Source organism: Euprymna scolopes, chromosome 41, assembly GCF_053919585.1.
Source record: "Euprymna scolopes isolate OS-2025 chromosome 41, ASM5391958v1, whole genome shotgun sequence".
NCBI classification, from domain to species: Eukaryota; Metazoa; Mollusca; class Cephalopoda; order Sepiida; family Sepiolidae; genus Euprymna; species Euprymna scolopes.
This window is the reverse complement of record NC_136522.1, coordinates 49,982,975-50,008,806: the sequence shown is the minus strand read 5'-3', so window position 1 is coordinate 50,008,806 and position 25,832 is coordinate 49,982,975. Positions and strand designations below refer to the sequence as shown.

General features: G+C 32.2%; 1 protein-coding gene and 1 pseudogene across 1 annotated transcript in view; one reads left to right on the top strand and one right to left on the bottom strand.

The window, feature by feature from the left end:
• The first annotated feature begins 8,022 nt into the window (after nucleotides 1-8,022).
• Nucleotides 8,023-25,832, top strand: part of LOC145266682 (A disintegrin and metalloproteinase with thrombospondin motifs 9-like) — a 50,381-nt gene continuing 32,571 nt past the window's right edge. Inside the window, exon 1 of the mRNA XM_080122610.1 lies at nucleotides 8,023-8,373. Coding sequence (XP_079978736.1) covers nucleotides 8,047-8,373 — 327 coding nt within the window. The 5' untranslated portion in view covers nucleotides 8,023-8,046. The remainder of the gene's footprint in view (nucleotides 8,374-25,832) is intronic.
• LOC145266875 (5S ribosomal RNA) lies at nucleotides 18,835-18,951 on the bottom strand (annotated as a pseudogene).

Genomic DNA, 25,832 nt, shown 5'->3' with positions numbered 1-25,832 from the left:
TATGATCGCACGAACCGTTTTGCAATACCGTACGAATACTTTTGCAATATTATACGAATAACTTTTGCAATATCGTATGAATAATTTTGCAATATCGTACAAATATTAGTGCAATATGGTACGAATCGTTTTGCAATATCGTACGAATACTTTTGCAATATCGTACGAAAGTTAAGCAATATTGTACAATTTATTATACCATGTTCGACTTATTTTGCAATATCGTACGAAATTTTTCTGAATATCGTAGAAACTTTTGCACGAATATTATTACAATATCACACGAATATTTTTGCAATATCGTACAGAATTTTTGCAGTATGATACGAATATTTTTGCAAACGTCTATATATATATATATATATATATATATATATATATATATATATATATATACTTCAGAATAAAATTATCCACCAATCAGCTGCTATGGAAACCTGTGATTATAAGATCTACAAGATATTACTGGCAGTAATATTCTATAAGTATGATCCGAACTAAAGAAGAATAGCTCGATATACAATATAGAGCAAATAAATCAAATTTTAGTCATTCAATGAATTTAAAAAATTATGACGTGAAATGTTTGAGATTCAGATCCAAAGAGTTTTGCTTTCACTGGTTACCTTCAATAGTAGTCCTCGCCAGCGAAATTCTGTGTTATTGATATTATTATTATTATTTAAAACATTTAGTGCCCTGCTCTTGCGCGAGGACTATATATATATATATATATATATATATATATATATATATATATATATATATATATATATATATATAGCGTCTTGAAATAAAGTTTACAATGTAAAAGTCAAGTATTATGTTTCAATTGGTTCCATTACTTAAGCAAGAAATCAATCGATGTGATTGAAAAATGGGCGATTGCACCGATTTCGATCACAATAAATGTACAGGAGTGTGTAACATCGGTGGTTCATTATTCAATCCGGGCAACGCCAGGTCTCTGTGATAATATATATATATATATATATATATATATATATATATATATAGAGAGAGAGAGAGAGAGAGAGAGAGAGAGAGAGTGAGAGAGAGAGAGAGAGAGAGAGAGAGCATGCCCCAAAAGAAGGTGATGGTTAAAAAATTCATAACTTTCTTAATTTTTCATATTTTTCTTTTATTTCTTCGGATCTTTTAGAGTAACCGTTTCAAGGTCATTATAAATAGTTACACTACCGAGGAGCGAATATTTATCGTAGAATCGTATTTTCGGTTGAATGAGTCAATATCAGAAGCTCCAAGAGAATTTCGACGGAACTTCAACACAAGAAATTCCCCTACTTCCAATATATATATATATATATATATATATATATATATATATATATATATATATATATATATATATATATATATAATTTGTTTTTGATTTTGCGGTAAGTTTTTAATGAATTCAATTATTTATGAAAGTGTATGTTTACCTAAATTCGAGTTGGGAATAATTTTCCCTTTTACCAATTTTCAACCCCCATATGGAGGGCGGCATATATGTTTTTTTTTTTTAATATAATCATCCATTGACACGTGTTTCATCGTCTACGACTCATCAGAGTGGCTGAATTTAGCAAGATTCGAAGCAGGGTCCCCATGGCTTCTTACAATGGGGATTTCAGATCTCGCTAGATTCAGCCACTCTGATGAGTCGTAGACGACGAAACACATGTCAGTGGATAATTATATTTAACAAAAAGCAATATACATATATATATATATATTCATGTGCCCATTCAGTTATTTAGATATATGTAAATATTTACTTCTAATCTAACGCTCATAAATTGATTGACTTAATTCCTTTATGCTTATTATGTTATAGTAGCGCTTTTAAAAAGCTGCTCCAGGTGCAGAACTTTGCCTTTCTGTTCCTATGCAAATTTTACTTAGGAATACAATTATATTAGAGGTATACGCCATATTAGATTATATATCCTTACGTGATATCTCTTAATCTTTTGGTTATTACGAGGTCTACAAACAGTTTAGAAAGAGTTGATATCCCCTCTTTTCCTTTTTGCAGTCACTTGCGCTTGACTAAGTTCAAAGTGTGGGAGACTTTCAGTGGAGAGACTCTCTCGACCAGAAACACTATGTCCTGGTGGCAAGACAGTCAACACGACCAACGTGATATTAGATGTAGGAATTGTCTCTCACACGGTTCCTAGCATTCACAAAATATTCCTCCTTCTGGTACTGTCCAGCCTCATCGTTGCTTAACTTCATAAGTTACGTTCGCACCATATATATATATATATATATATATATATATATATATATATATATATGCATGTACATCGCTTACAAAGCACCAAATATATATATATATATATATATATATATATATGAATATCGCTTACAAAGCGATATACATGCATATAATTATGCACGTACAAAACCTCATAGTATGAGGCTTCACTTAATCGTCCAAATAAACGTTAACAATACATGAAAATTTACAGTACTAATGAACTTGTTTAGTCCTATCAAAGCTACCGTAGTTTCTTCCAAACAATCATCAAAGTTTGGATTTTTAATTTCGCCACGCGAAAACTATAGACTGAAATAAAATATGGAATTATTTCAAATTCGTGTACTTATGCTATAACGTTTTTGCATATTCTTATAGCAAGGTTCTGGATATGACCTTAAACTTTATTCGATGGTGGGGTCCCAGCTAGCGGGCTTTGGGGAGTTGGAGGTACCTTTAATTGGCATTGCTCCCAGGTCCACTCTGACCCGGAGTGGTAGTACCTGTTAGGGTTCAAACTATGGGTTAAATAGAAACCGACTTAAATATATATATATATATATATATATATATATATATATATATATATATATATATAAATGTAATTCTTGGTTTGTTACAAGTGAATAAAACCATATTTCTACGTTACCAATTTATTTGAAATTTCCAGACAGCCCATCTTTAGAGTTGAGGGATGTTTTTATGTTATTAAAATAAATTTACATCGCGAATTATTAAAATATTAAATAAAATAAATATATTTTTCTAATCGTTAGTGCGAACCTGTTTGTTGATAAAACTGAACTTCCGGTTCGATTCATTTCACAGCCACGAACTGACGAAACGAAGTAAATTTCATTTTCTGTTTACTCGATAAGTAAAAAAAATAAAAAAAATCATAATTTATTTATCTTCCAAATTTTTTAATTTACACATTTTTTCTTTATTATATAAGGAAAAAAAAGTTTGTCGCTTGCTTTTTGATTTTTTTGTTGTTGTTGTTTTTCGATATAAGATTGGTTGGTAAAAGTACAGTTTTTTTTTCGGATTGGTAACTTGCTTAAATAATATTTGGTGCTGATGCAAAGAGTGGTCCGCGCTATTTTTTAAATCGTATTTCCAGGTTTAATTAAAGTTTTATTATATGATTTTTTATTCAATTGTAAAGTTAAAATACACCCTCCCCTCCCCATTTTAAGAATGGCTTTTTAAATATTAACGTTATTATTACAACACGGATCACTCTCTGCATGAGTACTGTACTTTCACCTAACAATCTAATAAACGAGACATGGTACTTATGCAGAGAAAGTACCATAATAATATAATAATAGAATAATAACGTTATTTAGAAAGCTATTCTTAACATGGGAAGGACGTTTTGTTATTATTCTATACTTTCACCTGACAATTTAATAAACTAAATATGGTACTTATGCAGAGAAGGTACCGTGCTGAAATAACGCTATTAAGAAAGCCATTCTTAACAAAGGGAGAGTGTTCTGTAACTATTTTATATTTTCACCTAACAATTTAATAAACAAAAGATAGTACTTATGCAGAGAAGGTACCGTGCTAAAATAATACCGTTATTTAGAAAGCTATTCTTAACATGGGAAGAGATTTTTGCTTGTATTCTATACTTTTACCTAACAATTTAATAAACAAAAATAGATAGTACGTATGCATAGAAAATACCGTGCTGAAATAATGTTATTTAGAAAGACATTCTTAACATGGGGATGGTATTTTGTAACTATTCTGTCCTTTCACCTAACAATTTAAAAACAAAACATGGTACTTATGCAGAGAAGCTACCCCGCTGAAATAATGACGTTATTATTTAGAAAGCCATTCTTAACATGGGGATAGGGGTGTTTTGTAACTAGTCTAGACTTTCACCTAACAATTTAATAAACAAAAGTTAAACTTAAGCAAACAAGGAACAGTACTGAATCATTAACATTATTTAGAAAGCTATTCTTAACATGGGGAGGGAGGATGTTTTCTAACTATTCTGTACTTTCGGTGCTGATGCAGAGAGTGATCTGCGCAATTTTTTAAAGTTTTATGATAGATTTTTTATTCAATTTTAAGGTTAAAGTACAGAATAGGTACAAAACCGCCTCCCCATCTTAAGAATGGCTTTTTAAATAATAACGTGATTATTTCAGCAAGGATCACTCTCTGCATGAATACCGATTAACGTTTTGTTCTTTGCTTTTTTTACCGTATTTTTTTTGTTTTTTTTTTTCAAGAAAGTTGTTTTTATATAAGAAAATATGAATGCTTACAAAGAAATTGGGTACTCGTGCACTTATTGATCTGTGCTGAAATTATAACGTTATTATTTAAAAAGCCTTTCTTTATATTGGGAGAAGAGGGTGGTTTGTGCCTATTCTGTACTTTAACCTTACAATTGAATGAAAAAACGGTAATTTTTTAGATTAGGTCCACCTCCACAATTTTCTTATAAATGACGACTTTTGTAGGTCTTCGATTATGGTGAATACGGAAATCGCATTGAAATTTTGCGGAAATAAGTAGTTATCGAGATATTAAAAATTTGTGTAATGCATTGTAATCTCTGACAGCCGTCTTTTTTACACGCTTGCGCGCGTCATAAACAAATCTACGCGCGTAACAAAGATGGCCGCCAAAGAATACAATGCATAAAACAACTATTTATATCTCGATAACTACTTATTTCTGCAAAATTTCAATGCGATTTCTGTATTCAGCATAGTCGGAAAGCTAGAAAAGTCGTCATTTAAAAGAAAATTGTGGAGGTGGACCTAATCTAAAAAAAAATACCCAAAAAACATAAAACTTTAATTAAGCTTGGAAATACGATTAAAAAAAATAGCGCGGATCAGTAAAGGCATTAGCACCCATTAATCGACTCACGTGACCTTATTAACAAATATTATCAAAGGCAAGATATGTTACTTTATTACCGATTGGATAATTTTTTTTTTTTTTTTTAATGCAACATTTTTATTCGGCTCAAAAAACACAGCGTTTACTGTTATATTTGAAAATTACAAATGGCGGCAGACTGTGTTCACACATTAGGTTTGGGAAAATGAGTTAAAACTAAAAAAATATATATACAAAATACTGTTAAAAACCACTGAATACATGTCTGCCTATGTCACAGTAACATATATTGAGTGAGTTCCTGACATTATTTTGTATAGTTTTTTAGTTTTAACTCATTTTCCCAAAGTTAATGTGTTCAACAGTCTGCCGCCATTTGTATTTTTCAAATATACAGATAAACACTACATTTTTTCAAACCGATTAAACATTTTACACTAAATAAAAACACTAAAATCTTATCCAGTTAGGTAGAAAAGTAACGTATCTTGCCTTTGATAACATTTATTTGTTATATTTATTATTCGGCAACTTTTTCGTTTCTGTGTTTAGTAATACAACCCTGTTTTATTTACTATAACGTTCAGTCGGCTCGAAGAACAGTGTTTATCAGTGTATTTGAAAAATACAAACGGTGATGGACCCTGTTGATGATGTTAAGTTTGAGAAAATGATTTAAAACTAAAAAAACTATACAAAATACTATCAGAAACCCACAGAATATGTCATCCTATGTCACAATAACATATAATCAGTAGGTGTCTGACATTGTTTTGTATAGTTTTTAACTGATTTTCCCAAACTTAACGTATTCAACAGTCCACAACCATTCGTCTTTTTCAAATGCATAGATAAACACTACGTTTTTGAGCCGATTAAACATTCTAAATTAAATAAAAACACTAAAAACGAATCCAGTTAGATAGAAACGTAATTTACCTTACCTTTGCTTTCATTTATTCTTTTTTGAACAACTTTTTCGAATCTGTGCACAGTAACACCAAAATATTAATTAAAAACTCACATTTTTTAATACAATAAAAAAGAAAACTATTTAGCGTTTCAATTGTTTAGCAACTTTCGGCTTAATCCACTGAATGTTGGTCGAGCCCAAGCCATGATTGATGGTAACTCCCGCGATCCGTATCCAATTCTGCAAGAGTACCATATTTTTTTATTTTCGCCTTTTTTTATTTACTTTTTGGAGTGGGTTGCTGTACTAAGAATATAAGAAACATGCATTTTCTCTGTTTATTAGAATTTTCCATTACACGAAATTAAGCCACAGCAACGCGTGGCAGAATACAGCTTGTATATATATATATATATATATATATATATATATATATATATATATATATATATATATATATACTCTATTAAAAAATGGTTCTTCAAAGTCACTGGAATCGGCATTAAATAACCTGAATAGTGTTTATATGCCTTAAAACAAAAACAAATAAACAACCAATCTTATAGCAAATCATCATAAATGGTATTTAGACAAAAAAGAAACAGAAATAAAATAATGTATTCCAAAATATTTTAAAAATATATTTGTGTTATATACCGAGACTATAATCGGGGTGAAATACGTTTATTTTTTCAAAATTTAAAAATTAAAATTCTATTAAAAAATGTAGAGAACGTTTTATATTATTCTGCTCCTCCTATTATAAAATTCAGTCTTCTCCCTTTCTGAAAAAAAATTGTAGAAGTATAATAAATTTTAATATATTTTAACTAGTTTTTTTAACAATTTGGTTTTTCTTCCATTTTTTATCGCAGTGCCTATAATAAAATATACCAAAGATATTTTAAATATTGTAATTTAATATTATTCCTGGACAACTCCATGATTCTTTTACTCTTATAAGACAACTATACTTATCTCGTGCCTCTCACCTATGTAAACGGGTCCAAATAGTACATCATATTGATGACATCAATTGTCTGGAGCGATTAAATATGTATAATTTTCTAAACGTAATACCGTAATCTTACAATGTTGGGATCCCTGATAATTAAAATTTCACGACGTCAGCATTAAAGTCACAAAATATAATTGTATTGCGTTGAGGATTTAAAATTATTATAGGTGATTAGGTTTTAATGAAGATAGGTCCGAGTATTTTTCATTTTATAAAAATTGGTTTAAAAATGTAATATTTTTTTTTATTATGTACTCATCACTTATCAAGGCCCAGAAGCCACTCGGGGGTAAGGATTATTGCGTGTACAGTAGAGGGTATTGGAGATGTGCTAAAGTGTCTTACTTAAGGGGGCGGTTCATCAGGAATGTGTTCATGTTAGACTTGAAGACATCCAGGTTGTAATATTTGGTTTATTTCCTAAACGTTCTCTTAAAGCAGAGGGAAGCATTATGTTTTGTGTGTACTTATTAGTGAATCACTTTAGTGCTCTAATTAGATAGATTGTATTTTGACAATGGTCTCAATAGTACATGTCAGGATGACTGTAAATTGAATTGTATGCAGCGACAGATGACATGACGTGAAATTAGTGGAGCAGAGGTTAAATGCTATGATAAAAAAGTATCATTTTTTAATACTTGAACCGGCTGCAAAAGTTACACATTGATTTGACCTTGAATTAAAGTAAAAACAACAGACCAGATAAATAGTATATTATACATATAGTTAAAAAAATTTTGAGAGGAAGAATAATTGCTTGTAATATTTGACATCAGTAATTAAAAAAAAAACTCATATATTTCATTTGTACATTCCCAACAATTGTCATTCAATTTCCGGTGATCGATCATTTATTTATCGTGTTGTTAGCAACGCAATAAATAATTGATTAACCACCTGAATTGGACTGATAATTATTGTTAAAATGTACCGAACAAACTCTTTTCAAAACATTAAAACAAAATGTTGAACACACCCATGTTGTTCTCGCTCTCCGTTCTTGCTGGCATAATGTATACCTCATCTAGTGTCTGCACAATGGTGACTATGAAAAGAACCATCTTAAGAGACGGAAAGTTACTCTTGGGCTACCAATTCTATCGAATGAACCAAGTTCCAAATGTGTTACAATGCGCAAGGAATTGCTTTTTCAGACGCAGATGCATATCCTTTAATTACAATATCAAGCAGGAAGTTTGTGAGTTGAACAACGCGCGGCTTGATTCGTCTGACATGGCGCTTTCGAGTGATCCAGATTTTGTTTATTCGGAGATTGCAAACTGGGATGACGTAAGATATTTATTTATTATTTCTATGCATTTGCGATGTTCATGTTAGAAGGAGGCCTTGATTAACTATTGTCTATTTACTATTTAGTAAATAAACAAAATCCTCTATTCTATTTCTCCTTAATTGTACCCTAATATGTGATAATATATATATATATATATATATATATATATATATATATATATACTAGCAGTTCACTCCGGCGTTGACCAGGTGTTTGGATGTGTATGTTGAGCAAAAAAATAGTGGTAGTAGGAAGGCAGGCTCGAACCCGTACCGCAAAGGAGGAAAAGAACGGGATAAACATTACGTTTATGCTGTTACGACCACCGCCAAACCGGAATTTAATTAACGCTAGACAGTCTAAAGGAGAGGATAACTTAAAAAAAATATCGGCGAAAAAAGTGACCACCCCCGTAGAAATGTGCCTAGTTGAAGGGGAAGGTATTAATGTTTTTAGCCAATTTTTCGATATTTGTCTTATGAAAGGATGAACTTCAAAACGATACTGATCTTGGTAAAAGCCGTCGCCTCTATTGAAAGTTTAAGGCAGACATGCAAACATACATACATACATACATTTTTTATATTGGTAACTAAAAATTTTCGACCCAAATCGATAAAAAGGCTTGCCCTATCTCTGAATACCCTTTATGTAAAATTTCAAATATTTAGACCAGAAATTGTCTGAGTAATTTGGAAGAGACCGCAGAGGGCAATTTTTTAAAAAATGTTGACCCCCAATTATGACCGCTTAAAATGTATTGTCTTGGGCTCAAATCAAGTTATTAAGTTAGATCCATGTTCAAGGAACCTATACATAAAATTTCAAGTGCGTAGACCCAAAATTGTCGGAGTTTGGTAGAGTTCTCAAAGGTCAACTCGTTGAACTTTGACCTCTTAATCGCCTAATTTCTGGCCCAAAATCGATCACATCGATTTTCCCAAATCGCAGTACCCTGTATATCAAATTTCGAGTCTGTAGACTAAAAATTGACAGTTATTGAGTATGGAAATGTACACAGACACACCCACACACACATACACACACACGTTGACTTTTATAGATATATAGATATATCAGGGATGTGACGATTCCAGTATATTAACCGATTCCGTATTAAATTCTCGACTCCGATAAATTACCGATTCCGATTTTTTCTAAATCTTTACATATATAACGATAAGTTATTTTTCACAGTTACCGTGAAAACACATGGTAAATGTGCAGATATTTTCTTAAACGTAAGAATCCACTTGTGAGAGATCATCTATCGATTTTACTTTTAGAAATTAGTTAAAATCAACAGATATTTACTATTTTAGTATTAATATCAACGATACAATATTTATCTTTACAGAAAATCCATTAAAAATTTCAATTAAACGAATCGTTTTTTGGCATCGAAAAGTAGGCACAAAAAGTTCCGATTTTTTTTCGATTTCCGATTCCTATCCGATTAATCAACCTAACACTAATGCACACACACACACACATACACACACACACACACACACACATATATATATATATATATATATATATATATATATATATATATATATATATATATACTAGCAGGGGTGCCCGGCGTTGCTCGAGTGTTTGGAGGTGTATGCTGTGCAAAATAAAAAAGGGTTAATTTTTTAAAACTTTGACCCCTATTATGACCCCTTAAAATTTATAGTTTCGGGCTCAAATCAATTTATTAAGTTAGATCCAGGTTCAAGGAACCTATATATAAAATTTCAAGTGTCTAGACCCAAAATTGTCGGAGGAGTTTGGTAGAGTTCTTAAAGGTCAAATCGTTGAAATTTGACCCCTTAACAGCCAAATTTCTGGCTAACACCCGTCACATCGATGTTCCCAAATCTCAGTACCCGGTATTTCAAATTTCGAGTCTATAGACTAAAAATTGACAGAGTTATTGCGTAGGGAAATGTACACAGACAGACAGACAGACAGACACGTTCACTTTTATAGATATATAGATTAGTGTTAGGGCGATAATTCGGTATGGGGTCGGAAAATTTCGAACCTTATTTCCGATTACAAACAATATTTTACATATTTTCTTGACAGTAAACATCAAACAAACAAATTTCTTTATTAAGTTGTTTATGTTCAACATAAAACAAAGGGTCACAGAGTAGGTTATGCATCTTATTCATAGATGTTACTTTGATTATCACAGTCTAATTTATTTCTCTTATATATCAATTACTGTAAACAACGTAAACATAGGAAAATTAACGTCCCTGTAATACGTACTGTTTCACAAAGGAATCACCACTTATCAAGGTCCGGGTGCCATTCGAGGACAATGGTCAATATGTATATATTAGTGCATGTAATTATAGCGTTTTTAATATAGGAATTTGGGATTTTGTAAGTTGGATTACATAGAGGCACGGTTCATCAAGAACTTGTTTATATTGGACTTGAAGACAATCAGATCGTAGTAACCTGGGAGGCAAACCAACGTAAGAGTGTTCAACAGGCGAGCAGTTCTAAGAAAGAAGCTCTGTTCATGGAATCTACGTTTAGGTTTAGGCACAGATTGATGGTGGTTCTGGATAGACGAGTGTTTTTCGTAACAGTTTGTTCGATGGGGGGACCATAGATTGAAGCGCAGACGGACACCTGCCATGGAAATAACGACAAAGTAGATACAGGCACGCAACGTCTCTTCTGTGGGAAAGGGGTTTCAGGGAAGAGAAAGGGCATGCCTCACTTAGCTACGAATGTGTGCCAAGTCTGGGGTATTTCCGCCAACAATCTAAAAGTGCTCTTTTGCCAACCATGCATATAAAGAGCAATTCTTTTATTTAGCGCAATTACCTATTCGCTAAACGTCTATATGTCTCTTTTTCAGGGATTATCAAAAGATTTAAAATTCTCTGGACTAGATTTTTTAATTTTTTTGGCCCGGCTGTACACAGTTAATGATTCATAGTACTTCTTTACTTTGGACAAAATGAAAAATAAGTGAAGCCTGAATGGTCCCCCGTGAGTTCACAGTGAACGGGGCATAAAAAAATGGCTACGTTCAGCATCCCCACCCAGGATTTAGTCCAAAAAGTTCCTAGGGGACGTTAAATCCTTGTAAAAATGAACAAACTGTGCAATTTTAGGTCTTTACATGTATAAATTTGAGTTTTGCACCATGCAAAAAACAAATTACTAATTCCATCATTTTCCTCCATTAAGCGCCAAAAGTCCCCAAGGTCTTTACATATGTAAATTTGAGTTCAACACCATGCAAAACTGCTATATAGACATACACAGAAAAATTTGGACAAAGATGGTAAAATAGTTACAAAAAGAGCCTCTGGTGCACACTCATAATTTATCGTGGAGTATAGACAAACAAAAATATACAGAAATCAGTCAGTTAAAATTTTTCAGAAATTTTATAAAAAAAATCCAAAGCATCAATGTTTGTAATAAGCACAAAAGTTTCAATTTTAGCCATTTTAACTCGAAAGGGTCCCCTAGGGGTGCAACCGGAGTTTTCCGGGAAATCCGTTCTGTTACTTTTTATTCATATCATGTTTACTGTTTGTGCAAAATTTCAAAAAAAATTCCAAAGCATAGTTATTGAGAAAAGTGAGGGCAGACGAACGAAGAAGCGGACAAGTGTGAATTTACAGCTACTCTCCCCTTTAGGCGTGGGACCAATAAAGTGGAAACCTGAGAATGAGTTTATCCAAATATCTACATTTAAACTCGTGCACACTCCCATAGAAAAAGCATGACATTCGGGGGGTTTTACTGTAACATTACAAAAGGAGCTAAAAACAAAATGGCAACAAATAAATGTTGCCAAAGGCAAGACATTTATAATTTCTCAAGTTTATTTGTGCTCACACTTATTTTATAGCGTGTTTTAGATCAATATAAATTCAGTATCAACTCTGTTGAGCTTGAATAAAAATGGCTGCCAATAAGGCCTGTATAAAGGACCGGTTTTAATGTTAAAAATTTTAAACTAAATAAACGCTGGTAAAACAGACATCAAATAAATTAAACAATCAAGCGAAAATGTTTTGTTCTACAAGTATTTTGTTTTGATTATTTGATGATAAAACAAGATTCAAAAGTTAGAATGGTTCAAAAATGATCATTTTACGTTAAATTTATATTCGAATCTAATTTCCTACTCGCCATGTTAAGAAAAGTGTTGTTTTTTTGCCTCTATATAATTATCTGTAACAAAAAAGTAAATAGTGGTTTAAATAAAAGTTGTGAGTTTATTTGCCAATAATAATTCCTGTATTTTGTTTTAGTTTTTGTATCATGCATATCAATTTAAAACCGAGCAACTCTTTACAATTATGAAAAAAATATGAATATTTGTTCCTCATTTCCCCCTATTAAGCGCCAAAAGTCCCCAATGTATGTGCAAATTTGAGTTCAACCTCATGCAAAACTGCTAAATAGACATACACAGAAAAATTTGGACAAATATGGTGAAATATTCTAAAAAATGGAGTGTTTTTATTAGCTCCTAAAAGAGCCTTTGGGGCACACACATAAGTTATTCCGAAGTATAGAAAAAAAATATACAGAAATCAGTCAGTTACAACTTTTCAGAAAGTTTTATAAAAAATGTAAAACATCAATGTTTGTAATAAGCACAAATGTTTCAATTTTAGCCATTTTAACTTGAAAGACACCCCCAGGGGTGCAACCGGAGTTGTCCGGGAAAATCCGTTCTGTTACTTTTTAATTATATCATGTTTAGTGTTTGTGCAAAATTTCAAAAAATGTAGTTATTTAGAAAAGTGAGGGCAGACGAACAGACAAGCGGACAAGCGGACAAGGCTGAATTTACAGGTCCACTCCCCTTTTGCCGGTGGACCAATAAGATGGAAACCTCACAATGAGTTTATTAAAACATTTGATAAACACATGTAGAAGTTTGCCGAATTTAAAATTAGATTATATCTACACAACCATAGAAGAAGCGTGAAATTCGGAAATCTGTTCTGTAACATTACAAAGTAAACAAAGACAAAATAGCAACAAATAAATGTTACCAAAGGCAAGACATTTTTACTTTGACAGGTTAATTTGCTCACACTTATTTTGTAGCGTGTTTTAGTTCAATATAAATTTAGTGTCAATTTGTTGTAGTTAAATAAAAATTGCTGCCAATAAGGCCTGTATAAGGGACCGTGTTTAATGTTCAAAATTTGGAATTAAACAAACGCTAGCAGTGTCAGAAATTTCGTGAAAATAGTGAATAATTCCACCCCATCTTTCCAAGCTTATAACTCCTCGAAAAATGTAATTCAAGCCCTAATTTTTTTTTCAATTAAAGGAGCAAGGACCAAGGTTTTATCAAAAAAAAAACAAAAAAACAATGTGTTTTTTTTTTTTAAAGGTTTTAAACTTCGGACTTTACAGGTAAATTTCTAAAAAAGGGATTTTTTATTTTGTTTTAAATTTGAATATATTATTTATTGACCTTTTCTCTTCAATTTGTGATATATAAAACTATTAAACATAAATTAATTATTTACTTTTTAATAGACATTTCAAAATGAGAGGCGTGAATTATTCGACCCCCTGTCTTTCCAAGCTTATAACTCCTCGAAAAATGTAATTCAAGCCCTAATTTTTTTTCAATTAAAGGAGCAAGGACAAAGGTTTCGTTAAAAAAAAACACAATGTGTTTTTTTTAAAAAAAAGGTTTTAAACTTCGGACTTTACAGGTAAATTTCTAAAAAAGGGATTTTTTTTTTGTTTTAAATTTGAATATATTATTTATTGACCTTTTCTCTTCAATTTGTGATATATAAAACTATTAAACATAAATTAATTATTTACTTTTTAAGAGAAACTCGAAAATGTGTGACACTTACACAAATGGGGGGCGTGAATTAAAAAAAAACGTTTGTCTAAAATATTATATTCAGTTTATTGGAAAGAACATAAAATTTCACATTGACCCTGAAAATATCGTAAAAATAGAATCAATAGAAAAATTTTGATAGATTTTTAAAGTTTAAAAATTGAAAAATATTGAGTTCGGAAAATTCATTACTGTTTTTTAAAAAAAATATTTCTATTACTTTTAAAACAACTGTAATAGTTTATTTTGGAAGTATAATCCATAAAGAAAATAAATAACCCACTTTTAACGGAGAAATTACGAGATTTTTATATTTTATTCGCAGTTTCGTGTTAGGGGTGTCAAAAATTCCTACAAAAATTCTGATACTGCTAAACAAACGCTGGTAAAACAGACATTAAATAAATGTAAACAATCAAGTGAAAATGTTTTCTTCTACCAGTATTTTGTTTTCGATTCTTTGGCGATTAAACAAAAAGTTTGAATGGTCCCCACATTATTATCATTTTAAGTTAAATTTATTTTCGAAACTAATGTCCTACTCGACATTGGTCCTGGATATGACCTTAAACTATATCCGATGGTAAGGCCCCAGCTTGCGGGCTTTGGGGAGTGTAGGACCACCGCTTAATTGCCATTTCTCCCTGGTTCATTCTGACCCGGAGTGGTAGTACCTGTTAGAGTCCCAACTATGGGTTAAATAGAAACTGACTTGAAAAAAAAATATATATTCTATTAAAAACTTTTTCTTCGACATCACTTGATTCTGCATTAAATGACATAAAAAGGTTTGATATGCCGTAAAACAAAAAACAACCAACCAACCAACCTACTCGGCATTCTAATATAAATGCTTTGTTTTCTTTCCTCTACATGATCATCACTAGAAAAACGTAGAATCTACTTTAAAGGGGGTGGTTTAGATAAAATTTCGAGTGTATTTGCCAATAATAATTCCTGTGTTTTGTTTTTGTTTTTATAACACGCATATCAATTTAATAACCGAACAACGCTTTATAATTATGAAACAAATATGAATATTTGTTCATCGATGAAAGGTAGAGAATAGTTAACAGAGATTCCTTGCAATTTTAAGAAACTTTTTCTAAATAGTAACAATATTATGTAGAAAGTTATTCTTTTTACTGGATGAAATTTGTTACATATTCTGTTCCTACATTGTTTTCTTATTTTTCATACCAATTATCGATTCATTTTAATCGTTGATGGCTAATTCGGCATGTCCTAAAAGAAACAGGCTAATTCGGAATGTCCTAAAAGAAACAGAATATTTTGTCTAAGAATGTTCAATCAATTTGAGGGGAAGCATTCAAAAAGCATATTTAGAAAAATCTAGTAGTGTATTATATGCCCCCAAGTGCATTTTTTTTCGTTTTGAAATAGATGCTGACATTAGACGATGTTCAGAGCACAAAAAAGCATAAAATGTTTACGATTTTTTACAGAAAAAAGAAGACTTGAGAATTTAGAATATAATCGGTAGAATTTAGAATATAATCGGATAACTTTTGCAATCGTTCCATCACTATATATATATATATATATATATATATATATATATATATATATATATATATATATATATATAATATGATTTCGATGCCTTTTTTGTGACCAAGAGCAAAGGTCCGGTTGAAATATAAAAAAATAACAATAAAAATATTGAATACAAAATGTAACATTGGTTTTCATGCTTCAAAAATCCCTCATAACTTTTAAATCACTATATATATATATATATATATATATATATATAGTGATTTAAAAGTAAGCCGTTGAATTAGAAATGAGCATCATAGCGTTTCTCCTCATAACGTCTTATATCCTTTGAATTCTTATTCTCTCTTAGAATAAATAATATCGTTAGAATTCAAAAGATTGGACAGTTAAAGACGCGTTTCTTCACGATTATTTACTGTTTAATTTTGAATTTTTCGTTTGTATGTGTATATGTACTGTGTGTATGTGCGTACTTATATGTGTATATATCTAAGACTGACGTGGCACCTTCTCATTGGCTATACCTCCTTCTCCTCCTCCTCCTCCTCCTCCTCCTCCTCTACCTTCCTTCCTTTTCCATTCCCCTTTTCCCCATGCATGCTCATACTTTCACTACACCGATGAAGAGTGAAGGATCGGTCGAAAATTATGTACTTATAAAAAAAAGTTTTTAAATTTTTTTTTCATAATATTATTTTGTATTCCTGCACGTCACCAATTGAAAACGAATAAAAAAAGTTATAAGCTTTTATACTTTTCGTATTCTTTCTTATACATTTCCATTCATATATATATATATATATATATATATATATAGAGAGAGAGAGAGAGGGAAAGAGAGAGGGAGAGAGAGCAGGGAGAGAAAGAGAGGTAAAGAAGAAACAAACCAAGTAATGTGTACATCAATGTTTTGTCTTTATTGGCAGACTTCTTCTGGATAAATGTAATTAAGAAAACGAAACAGCAGTACAAATATTAAAAAATATATATTTTTATGTAACGAAATGTAATGCTCTGTTTCATTTCAGAAACAAAACAAAAAAAGCGTTGGAAATTCAAAAAGAAGAGGCGATATCATTGTAAAAAAGAGTAAGATAGTTTTATACAAACAGAATATGAATAGTATCATATATCTTTAAATATATTAACGGCTATATGATGTGATGAAAAAAAATCTCACCGTCTTTCTCAACGCTGTGCCATCCTTTTTTTTAATGACTTTTTTGATTACTTAAATAGAACATGGGCATATATTTATTGAGATTGTCGGACTGACTTCCTCATCTTGGTTGTTATAGTCACAGCGTTTCAGCCATTTTGCCCTCCGGCCTTCATCAGGTGTTTGTATCGAACTGGGGAACCGTTTATTAGGAGTCTCGAACCCAACTCTTTATTATTATTTCGGGGGTACCGTGTTCGGACTCCAGCTAGGCTCTAAGATATATAGTTGCTGATTCTCTGTATTGAATGTTACTTTTCACTGCCTTCGTTCAGAATTGAACTCAGCACCTTCGGGTAACTGTAAACTTTGATACAACGTCTAGGAACACTCGGCCATATGTCACAAGGACAATTCTTAGTTGTTTTTTGTTTTGTTAATGTTAAACCTATGTTGTTATTCAAGGTGTTCTTCTTCTTCTTCTTCTTGCCGCCCAATATTTCAGTGAAGCATAATAGTCGCTGCCAACGAAAAATTAATAGTAAGTGGCTGTTGCGATAACGATTTTTTAAGTGTTATCAAAAGAGTTGGAGAGTACTAGAAATCTGGGGAGATTTTTTGTTACACAAACTTCAGAGAACACTAAATCTCTATACAAACCAGTCCTCTACCGCCGTGTTTCCATTCCACGCAGAATCAGTCAACAGTTGCAGTGTATTGTGCATGGTCATTGATTACCTAGTCCTCTGATCGAGTTGCTCTTTTTTAGTCCACACTATGAACGGCCTAGAGTATCTTACTAGTGATACTCTAGTTGTTATAAAAGATAAATGCTTGGTGATGGCCTGTGTGACTACTCCTAGTGAGTAAATAATAATAATAATAATAAGAAGAAGAAGAAGAAGAAGACGAAATATGGGAAAAAATGGAAACAACAGAATGCAAAGGACTACACAACCAACCGGAGATGGGGACACTAGGGGAGCAATACACCTACAAATACTTAGGAGTTCTGGAAACAGACACCATCAAAACAACGGAAATGAAAGAGACAACTGGAAAGGACTTCCTCTCGAGAACAGGAAAACTCCTGAAAACTAAAATTACCGAGGATCCATAAGAATGATGAAAGATGAGAATAACAAAAGCACTTGGACCTGGATGAAAAAAGAACACATAAACCGAGAAACTGAATCCCTAATAACTGCAGCATAATATAACTCGATAAAAAAAAAACAACCATGACAAAACAAAAGATTGACAAAACACAGGAAAACATAAAATGCATACCATGGATAAAGAGAGAAAAATTAATCATGGCCTAGAGTAGTACACTGGGAATTATGAAAACAACTGCATCTCGAACGCAGAGACAAATGGTACAAGCATAATATCGCAACACTTAAAACTGAGAATCACAACACCTATGAGACATGCAAATAGATAAACCCATCCAAGCAAGAAGACCGGATGCCGTAAAAGTTAACAAGAAAGAAAAGTACAGTCAAATCGTAGACTTTGCTATTCCAGCTGACCACAGGGCGAATCTCAAAGAAAACGAGAAACGGGACAAATATACAGAGCTAATCGTAGAGCTCAGGGGGATATGGATAATCAAGAAAATCAAGATAATAGCCATAATAGTAGGAGCACTAGGAACAATTCTGAAAAGTTTTGGAAAAAAATGGGAGAAATTGGAATCAGAGAAATGGCTGGAAAGATACAACGAATAAAAACAAAGAGGTGTCCTTCAGTCTTGACAGACTAGCGATACCCACTGTAAGGAAGCCTACGCGTGAAATATTTCGTGGCCAGAGTTCCGAAATCTCCGACCACACTACCGCTGAGTCAGCATTGTTGAATACCAGTGGCAACTGGAGATTCAGGACGGCTGGAAACAATGCCGAGATAAGCGGAAAGCACATACAGTTCCTAGAATTCCCAAATGGTCACCCATCTGGTACTAACCAGGCTCAACGTTGCTTAACTTCGGTGATCTGACGAGAACCGGTGTGCCAACGTTATTATGCCGTATACAACGAATAACAATAACGAAAACAGCTGAAATATAACAGAAACCCCTTGAATACAGAGACTGATACGCATAAGCCACATACGCGGGCCAGGTAAACTACTGCAGGGACAAAACATAAAGAAGCCTCACATGTAACCAATAATATTTCTCTCCCCCTCTCAGTCATCCACCATTGCCTCCCCCAAATATGTATGGCAAATAGTCGAGTAGAGTCAAGGAGGATAGAAACACTGAGGAGAGAGTGCTGATCAGATCTCCACTGGACAAGTGCAAAGAAATAATGGACCTTGGGGAGGCTTATTGACACTTAAATTCCAGTGAAGCCCAATGGCCGCTGATAGCGAGATATCAATGGTAAGTGGCTGTCGCGATAAGGCAAAATTATTTGCAAATGTTATTGAAAGAGGTGGAGAGTACTATAAATCTGAGGAGACTATCACTCAACTTCCAGGGAACAGCACAGGTTTTCTTTTTTTCAAGGAGAAATATTTGATGGTATGTGTGAAAGCTCCTTGTGAGTCAATACTAATAATTCTGATTTCACTTATAAATGTCTCTCTGGAAAGGGATGGGATTCATTTCCAGGGGATTTCCCTAAATCCCGGCTTCAAACCAGGAGCTTCAAAGATCAAGGGTTTTCCTAAGGATGTTGGTGGTACCTATAATTGCAGAGGTTTTAAGGCCCCCTAAAACATCGGGGATTTGTAGTTTTTTCAATTGTCCTTCCAGACTACTTGATACTACTCCTAGTGTACCAACTAGGACCGGGATTATTTGTATTTTAACCCCGTGTATACGTTTTATCTCCAAGGCCAATGAGCATAATTGCTGCACTTCTCGTTCTCCTTCTCTCTCACATTCCTGTCCCAGGGTATTGGGAAGTCTACAATCTGCCAGTTTTTGAGACCTTGTCAATGACGACCAAATCCGGACGATTATGTTCCAATTGCTTGGTCGTTATGACACTTTTGTCCTACCATACTTCTACCTTGCCATCCTCACTTGTTCTCACTTCATTAGGCACCTCCTCAAACCATTTTCCAGCACACTTCACCCCAACCCTCTTACACATCTCCCAATATATCCGGAATCCCATGCGATCGTGTCTTTTGCGGTACTCTCTCTGGGCCAGTCCACTGCACCCTACTGCAAGGTGCGCAATTGACTCTAAGGTCTTACCACAAATCCGGCATTCTGCAGCAATTTCCTCTCCTAGAACCACTTTTTTAACAATCGTGTTCCTAATGTCTGCTTTTGTGCTGCACAAACTAAGCTTCAGTAATCTTAGCCAGATACCCAGCTCTAAGCCATTGCCATGATCTTTCATCAGCCACTTCTGCTATATCCTGGAAGAACCTTCCATGCATTTTCTTCCTAGCCAGTCTCTCTGCCCTTTCTCCATCCATACGTTTCACATAATCAGCCTTGGTCTCACATACCTCCACTTCATTGGCCACAACCTTAAGCATCCATTCCTCACTTCTGAACACATGCTCCTTCAACGACATCTCCTCGGTTCTAACACAATCTTTTACACTTTTCAATCCTCTCCCATCATCTTTCCTCCTGTAATACAGCCTTGCTACGCTACTTTGAATGTGAAATATACGAAACATTGCTAAAACTTTTCTTGTTTTGATATCCATGGTATACAAATCATTGTCAGACCATTCTAAAATTCCCCCACTGTATCTCAAAACACTGACTGCCCATGCATTTACTGCTTTCATTAGATTTCCTCCATACAGTTTCGACTTTATAATTAGTTTCACTCTTCTAAGATTCTCCTTCCTGACTTTTTCTTTCATTTCTCTGTTCATGATGCCTCCACCCTGCAGCAATCCTAAATACTTATATCCTGCATCTTCTATTTCTTTCATGATTTCTCCATTTGGCAGCACTATTCCACTCGAATGAACCTTTACTCCTCTTTTCATTACCAGCACTGCACATTTACTAATCTCAAACTCCATCTCAATGTCTCCTGGATATGTACCCACAAGTTCTACCAGTCTCTCCATTTCCTTTTCATTTCTACCGAATATTTTCAAGTCATCCATAAACAGTAGATGATTGAGGCGTCTGTCACCAGATCCAAAGTTATACCTCAGTTTTTCTCTCTTCAATAATAATAATAATAATAATAATAATAATAATGATAATAATAATAATGATAATAATAACAGCACAAGAAAAAAATTAAAAGAACTGCTTTGAATAAGTGTTAGAAGTTCAGACTTGAAATAAACGAACAAAAAACGTTTATTCGTCAATTGTTTATCCACTACATTGTGAATTATTAATGATTTAGTTTAAAAAAACAAGTATCGGAAATGCTACGCATGTATACTTAAGAGCACGCTTGAAAACGATGCATATGCTGAAATAATCACTAGAAAAGAAATAAATGGATTCTCTATAGGAAAAATGGAAATAGTGACTTTGTTATACGCAAAAGTATACTTATTGATATAACACACGCACACACACACATATATCAATAGATAGATAGATAGATAGATAGATAGATAGATAGAATTTCAATTAAATTTGAAGATGGGAAATAAAAGTTATATATAACTTTATTGTATCATCAGAAGGAAAATTATTGGGAGAATTTAGAAAAAACATATTTAAGCACGCCATTTCTAAGCAGAATGCTATTCATCAGATGGGAGAAGAGCCAGGATTACACAAATGGCTTTATAACATATCTAAATACTTGTAAAGATATTCAAAAGAAAAAACAAAAGAAAAGCAAGAAAAATTATGTAAATACATACACGTACACACACACACACAGACATATGTATAAATATATATATTTGAGCACTATAAAAGTGGTGGCGGGTGTCTATTTAAAGAGACATTCCGATGAGTTACGGGCGTCGATTCCATGGTCGATTGGGGGAACTGTCGACTGTCAACACGACGGTTCTAGGTTAAATCCTTGGCTTGGGATAGAATCTAGTCTAGCGGCACTGATGAGTTGTGATACAACGAAACAGGACTGTATGCCGATGACTACAAATATATATATATATATATATATATATATATATATATATATATATACAAACATCTGTCCGCCACACAAAGGCGTAATAAATTAAGACAATAAAACAAAACTAAAAAAAAAATAAACAATTTAAAAACGCAACCATGGATTGTTACTGTTTTCTTTTTTTAGTGTAATAGATTTAATTGTGTGTCTTCTTTTGAGATTTGTCTTCCTTATTCCTTTATCTTATATACCATTTCCAAAAAAAATGATCTAATATATATAGAGAGAGAAGTATGAGTTTGGATTCATAGGACTTGTCTTTAGTGTGATTTTCATAACGTTTCGGTCGATATAATCTCCGACCTTCTTCTGGTGTATCTTGTCGGGCTCGGGAATTTGAACGGAATTTAAAACTGAATTTTTTTATTTACTTTACGGAGGTAGCGTTTTTTTTTTTTGTTCCTAAGTGATTCACAGTTGTATCTTTCGATCGCCCCCACTGAGAATTGAACATTCAACCTTCAGGAGAATATCACTTTTTACAATTGATTTTCCAAGTACTCTAACCACTGCGCCACGGGTCATTGCGGACAATTCTAGTGCGAATTTTAGGAGCCTTAACCTATTTTCATTTCTAGTTGTTAATATTACTATTATTATACCAATTATTATTATTATATATATATATATATATATATATATATATATATATATATATATAAAGCTGAATGTATGTACGTGTGTGTGTCTGGTCACGAATAGGTTCCTATTTAAACAAAAACTGATTACATATAATGATAGAAGATGTATCGAGAAACAGGAATGATTATGTTTGCTCTGGCAGAACGGTGGCTCATTAAAATTATGGGGTCTGCGTTCGCGCCTGGCCCACAAAGTATAGAAATAAATAATTTAAAAATTACAAAAAAAAGTTTGCAGGTGTTTTTGATATAGATATACATAAGAATACTTTGATAAGTATGTTTTAACTTAAATAAGGATGGTATAATACAATTGTGGGGTCTGCACTCGCGCCTGGACTCCATAGAATAGACCTAGGCGCACACTTTAATAAAGACTTTTCATATCTATCTGCGTGAGTATACTTTGATAATTATGTTTCAGTTTGAAGAAATATGGGATAATAAAATTATGGGGGGTTCGTTCGCACCTGACCTCCATAGAATGGAAATATGTCACAAAGTTTAACAATTTTTTTTTAATATAGATCCACAGAATACTGTGATAAATGTTTCAGTGTGAACAGGTATGGTATAATGAATTATGGGGTTTATCTATTTTATTTTTACTTTCATCATATTTTGCTTTGGTTTTGATACCCCCAAATTCGAAGCTATCTCTTTGCAACCCTACCTTTTCATAACCTATCATACTTTCATAAATCAGAGTCCACTTTCTGTAAGCTGTTGTTGAACCCAGTCAACGACGGGTACTTTTGCTACAATATATATATATATATATACACACAGATATTTATGTACATGTTTCTCTAAGTTTGTTTTTGTATTTTGTGTATAATTGTATGTATATGTTGTTGATATTTTTTTTATTTCGATGTGTGTATTTTCATTTGATTATATTTGTATATGTATGTGTGTTTATGTTCTTTGGTGAACATAAGTGTGCATGTATGTGTATCATTATATGTATGCATATACATGTTTATCCTATTATATGTATGCATATGAATGTGTATGCTTTTCTATAATTTGATTTTTCTTGATTATATGTACATGTATTTATATATGTTCTAGTACCTATGTCATTATTTGCGGGACTTTTTTTTCTTCCTATATAGTCGATCTGTCATGCTTCCTTCCTCGATCCAGTTATTTCCGCACGCCAGATTTTTTTGGTTTTATTTCTGATCATAATTCATTTTTATTCATTCATAATTTGTTGATACGTCTGAAACATTTTCTGTATTAAATTTAAAATCGTTTACCATAATTAAGTTCGGAATTAACATGGATTTTATTTTGGGGGCGTCTCTATATAGTAAACATATATAAATATATTCAAATATTCAAGCATATATTCATAAAATGCCTGCTTACTTTTCTTTTTATTGCGGTTAGGAATATCGTTTATGCTAAATTACCTTTATGTAACTTTATATTATATATGTTCCATCCTGTTTATTATATTTTTTCGTTTTTAATCAATTTACTATATACAATTTCTCCCTTTCTTATTTTGTAATTGTATATTTCAACTTGCCAATATTGCATTAATACTTACTTATTTTTTACATGTTTTAATTTGAAAATAAAACTCATATATTTAGTTTTTTAAAAACTTTTTTTTTTATTATGAAACAATATTCTCTGTTTTGATTTGTTGATTAATAACCTGGATTTTTTTTTCCTATTTTCTCTATTTACGCTTCTATTCTCTTTCATCCCACTTCTCTGTCTTTAATCCAACTTCTATGTCTATTTTTTGCATTTATTTTTAAAAATCTTTGCATACTATTTTTCTTTATTAATTAACCAACCTTTATTTTTAAAGCTGGATTTTTAATCGTCCATATCCAGTTTCTAGTGCTATATATCTTCATATATGATTTCACACCTCTAATTTCACTTATTTCTTCGATTTTTTTAAATTCTCTTTTCAATTTAAAATTGTATTTTCTAGAGTTTTTTCTCGAATATCGAATTTAGAATCTGGATTTTTATATTTCGTATGTGAACCTTAGTTCTTATTACGGATTTCTACTTTGGATTTTGTTTAAAAGCTTTTTAAAATTATTTTACTGGCCGTTCCTCTTTGAAAGCGCTCTGATATATGACTCTTGTCCGATATACCAAATTTTATATCTCAATATATATCATTATGTGAACGAGGTTGACACCTACATATTCTTGAAATTCCACTAATTCCTTTTTTGTCTTTGAAAATTTCTACCGAAATCTTTTTTTTTTTTTGTAACATCAGTACGTAGGATTATGACGGTATTCTTAGAATTTTGCTATACTGTGCAAATACTTTCGGGATTTATTATGAGTTTACTAACACTTAGTGCTCTATAATTAGTTGAATTTGTAAATAATTACCATATTCATTACCTCCCGGGACCTAAAACAAAAGACTTCACTGGAACTTATATCATTTTATATTATAGTATATTATTCTATTTTGAAATTAAATTTTTACACTTTTTTGAACATTTTTTATTTTGGAATTTATTTTTAAAACATTTTGGACATTTTATGGTCTCCATCTTCTTTCTCGACGTTCTGTTCTATCTTGCCTACTTATTCCTTTCTCTTTTATTATTGGCTTTCCTTTAATAATCCAAATTTTTTAATGGTCTACATTTTTTTAAATATTACCTACATATATACTACCCTTCCGATTTACCCTTATATGTAGTACCTATTTTTAATTAGTATCCACCATTTTGTTCTATCCAGTCATTCTCATTTCATTTTCAAATGTCATTAAACCAATTTTGTTTTTCTAGATGTGCATTTTGTATAATTCTGTTCCTTCTCCTCTTCTCATTAGAAGCGTTTAACTGCGAAATGGCATGTCCTTAAAGGCTTTTTTCATATTTCCCGTTGTTTATTGTTCTGGTGATATAAAGATATATATAACATTCATTCCTGATCTAAGTATAGCTTTGTTAAAGATTTACTTATAGACAAAATAATTACACACACACACACACATATATATATATATATATATATATATATATATAAATATATATATATATATATATATATATATATATTATTTTTTATTACCGAACCTTCTGTTAAGTTAGATTATTGTTTCCCCGGCCGTTTTTTGGGGCCGTCTGTAGCTTCCTCAGACTTTTACAGAAATGTTCGTTATTATGGGAGGAAA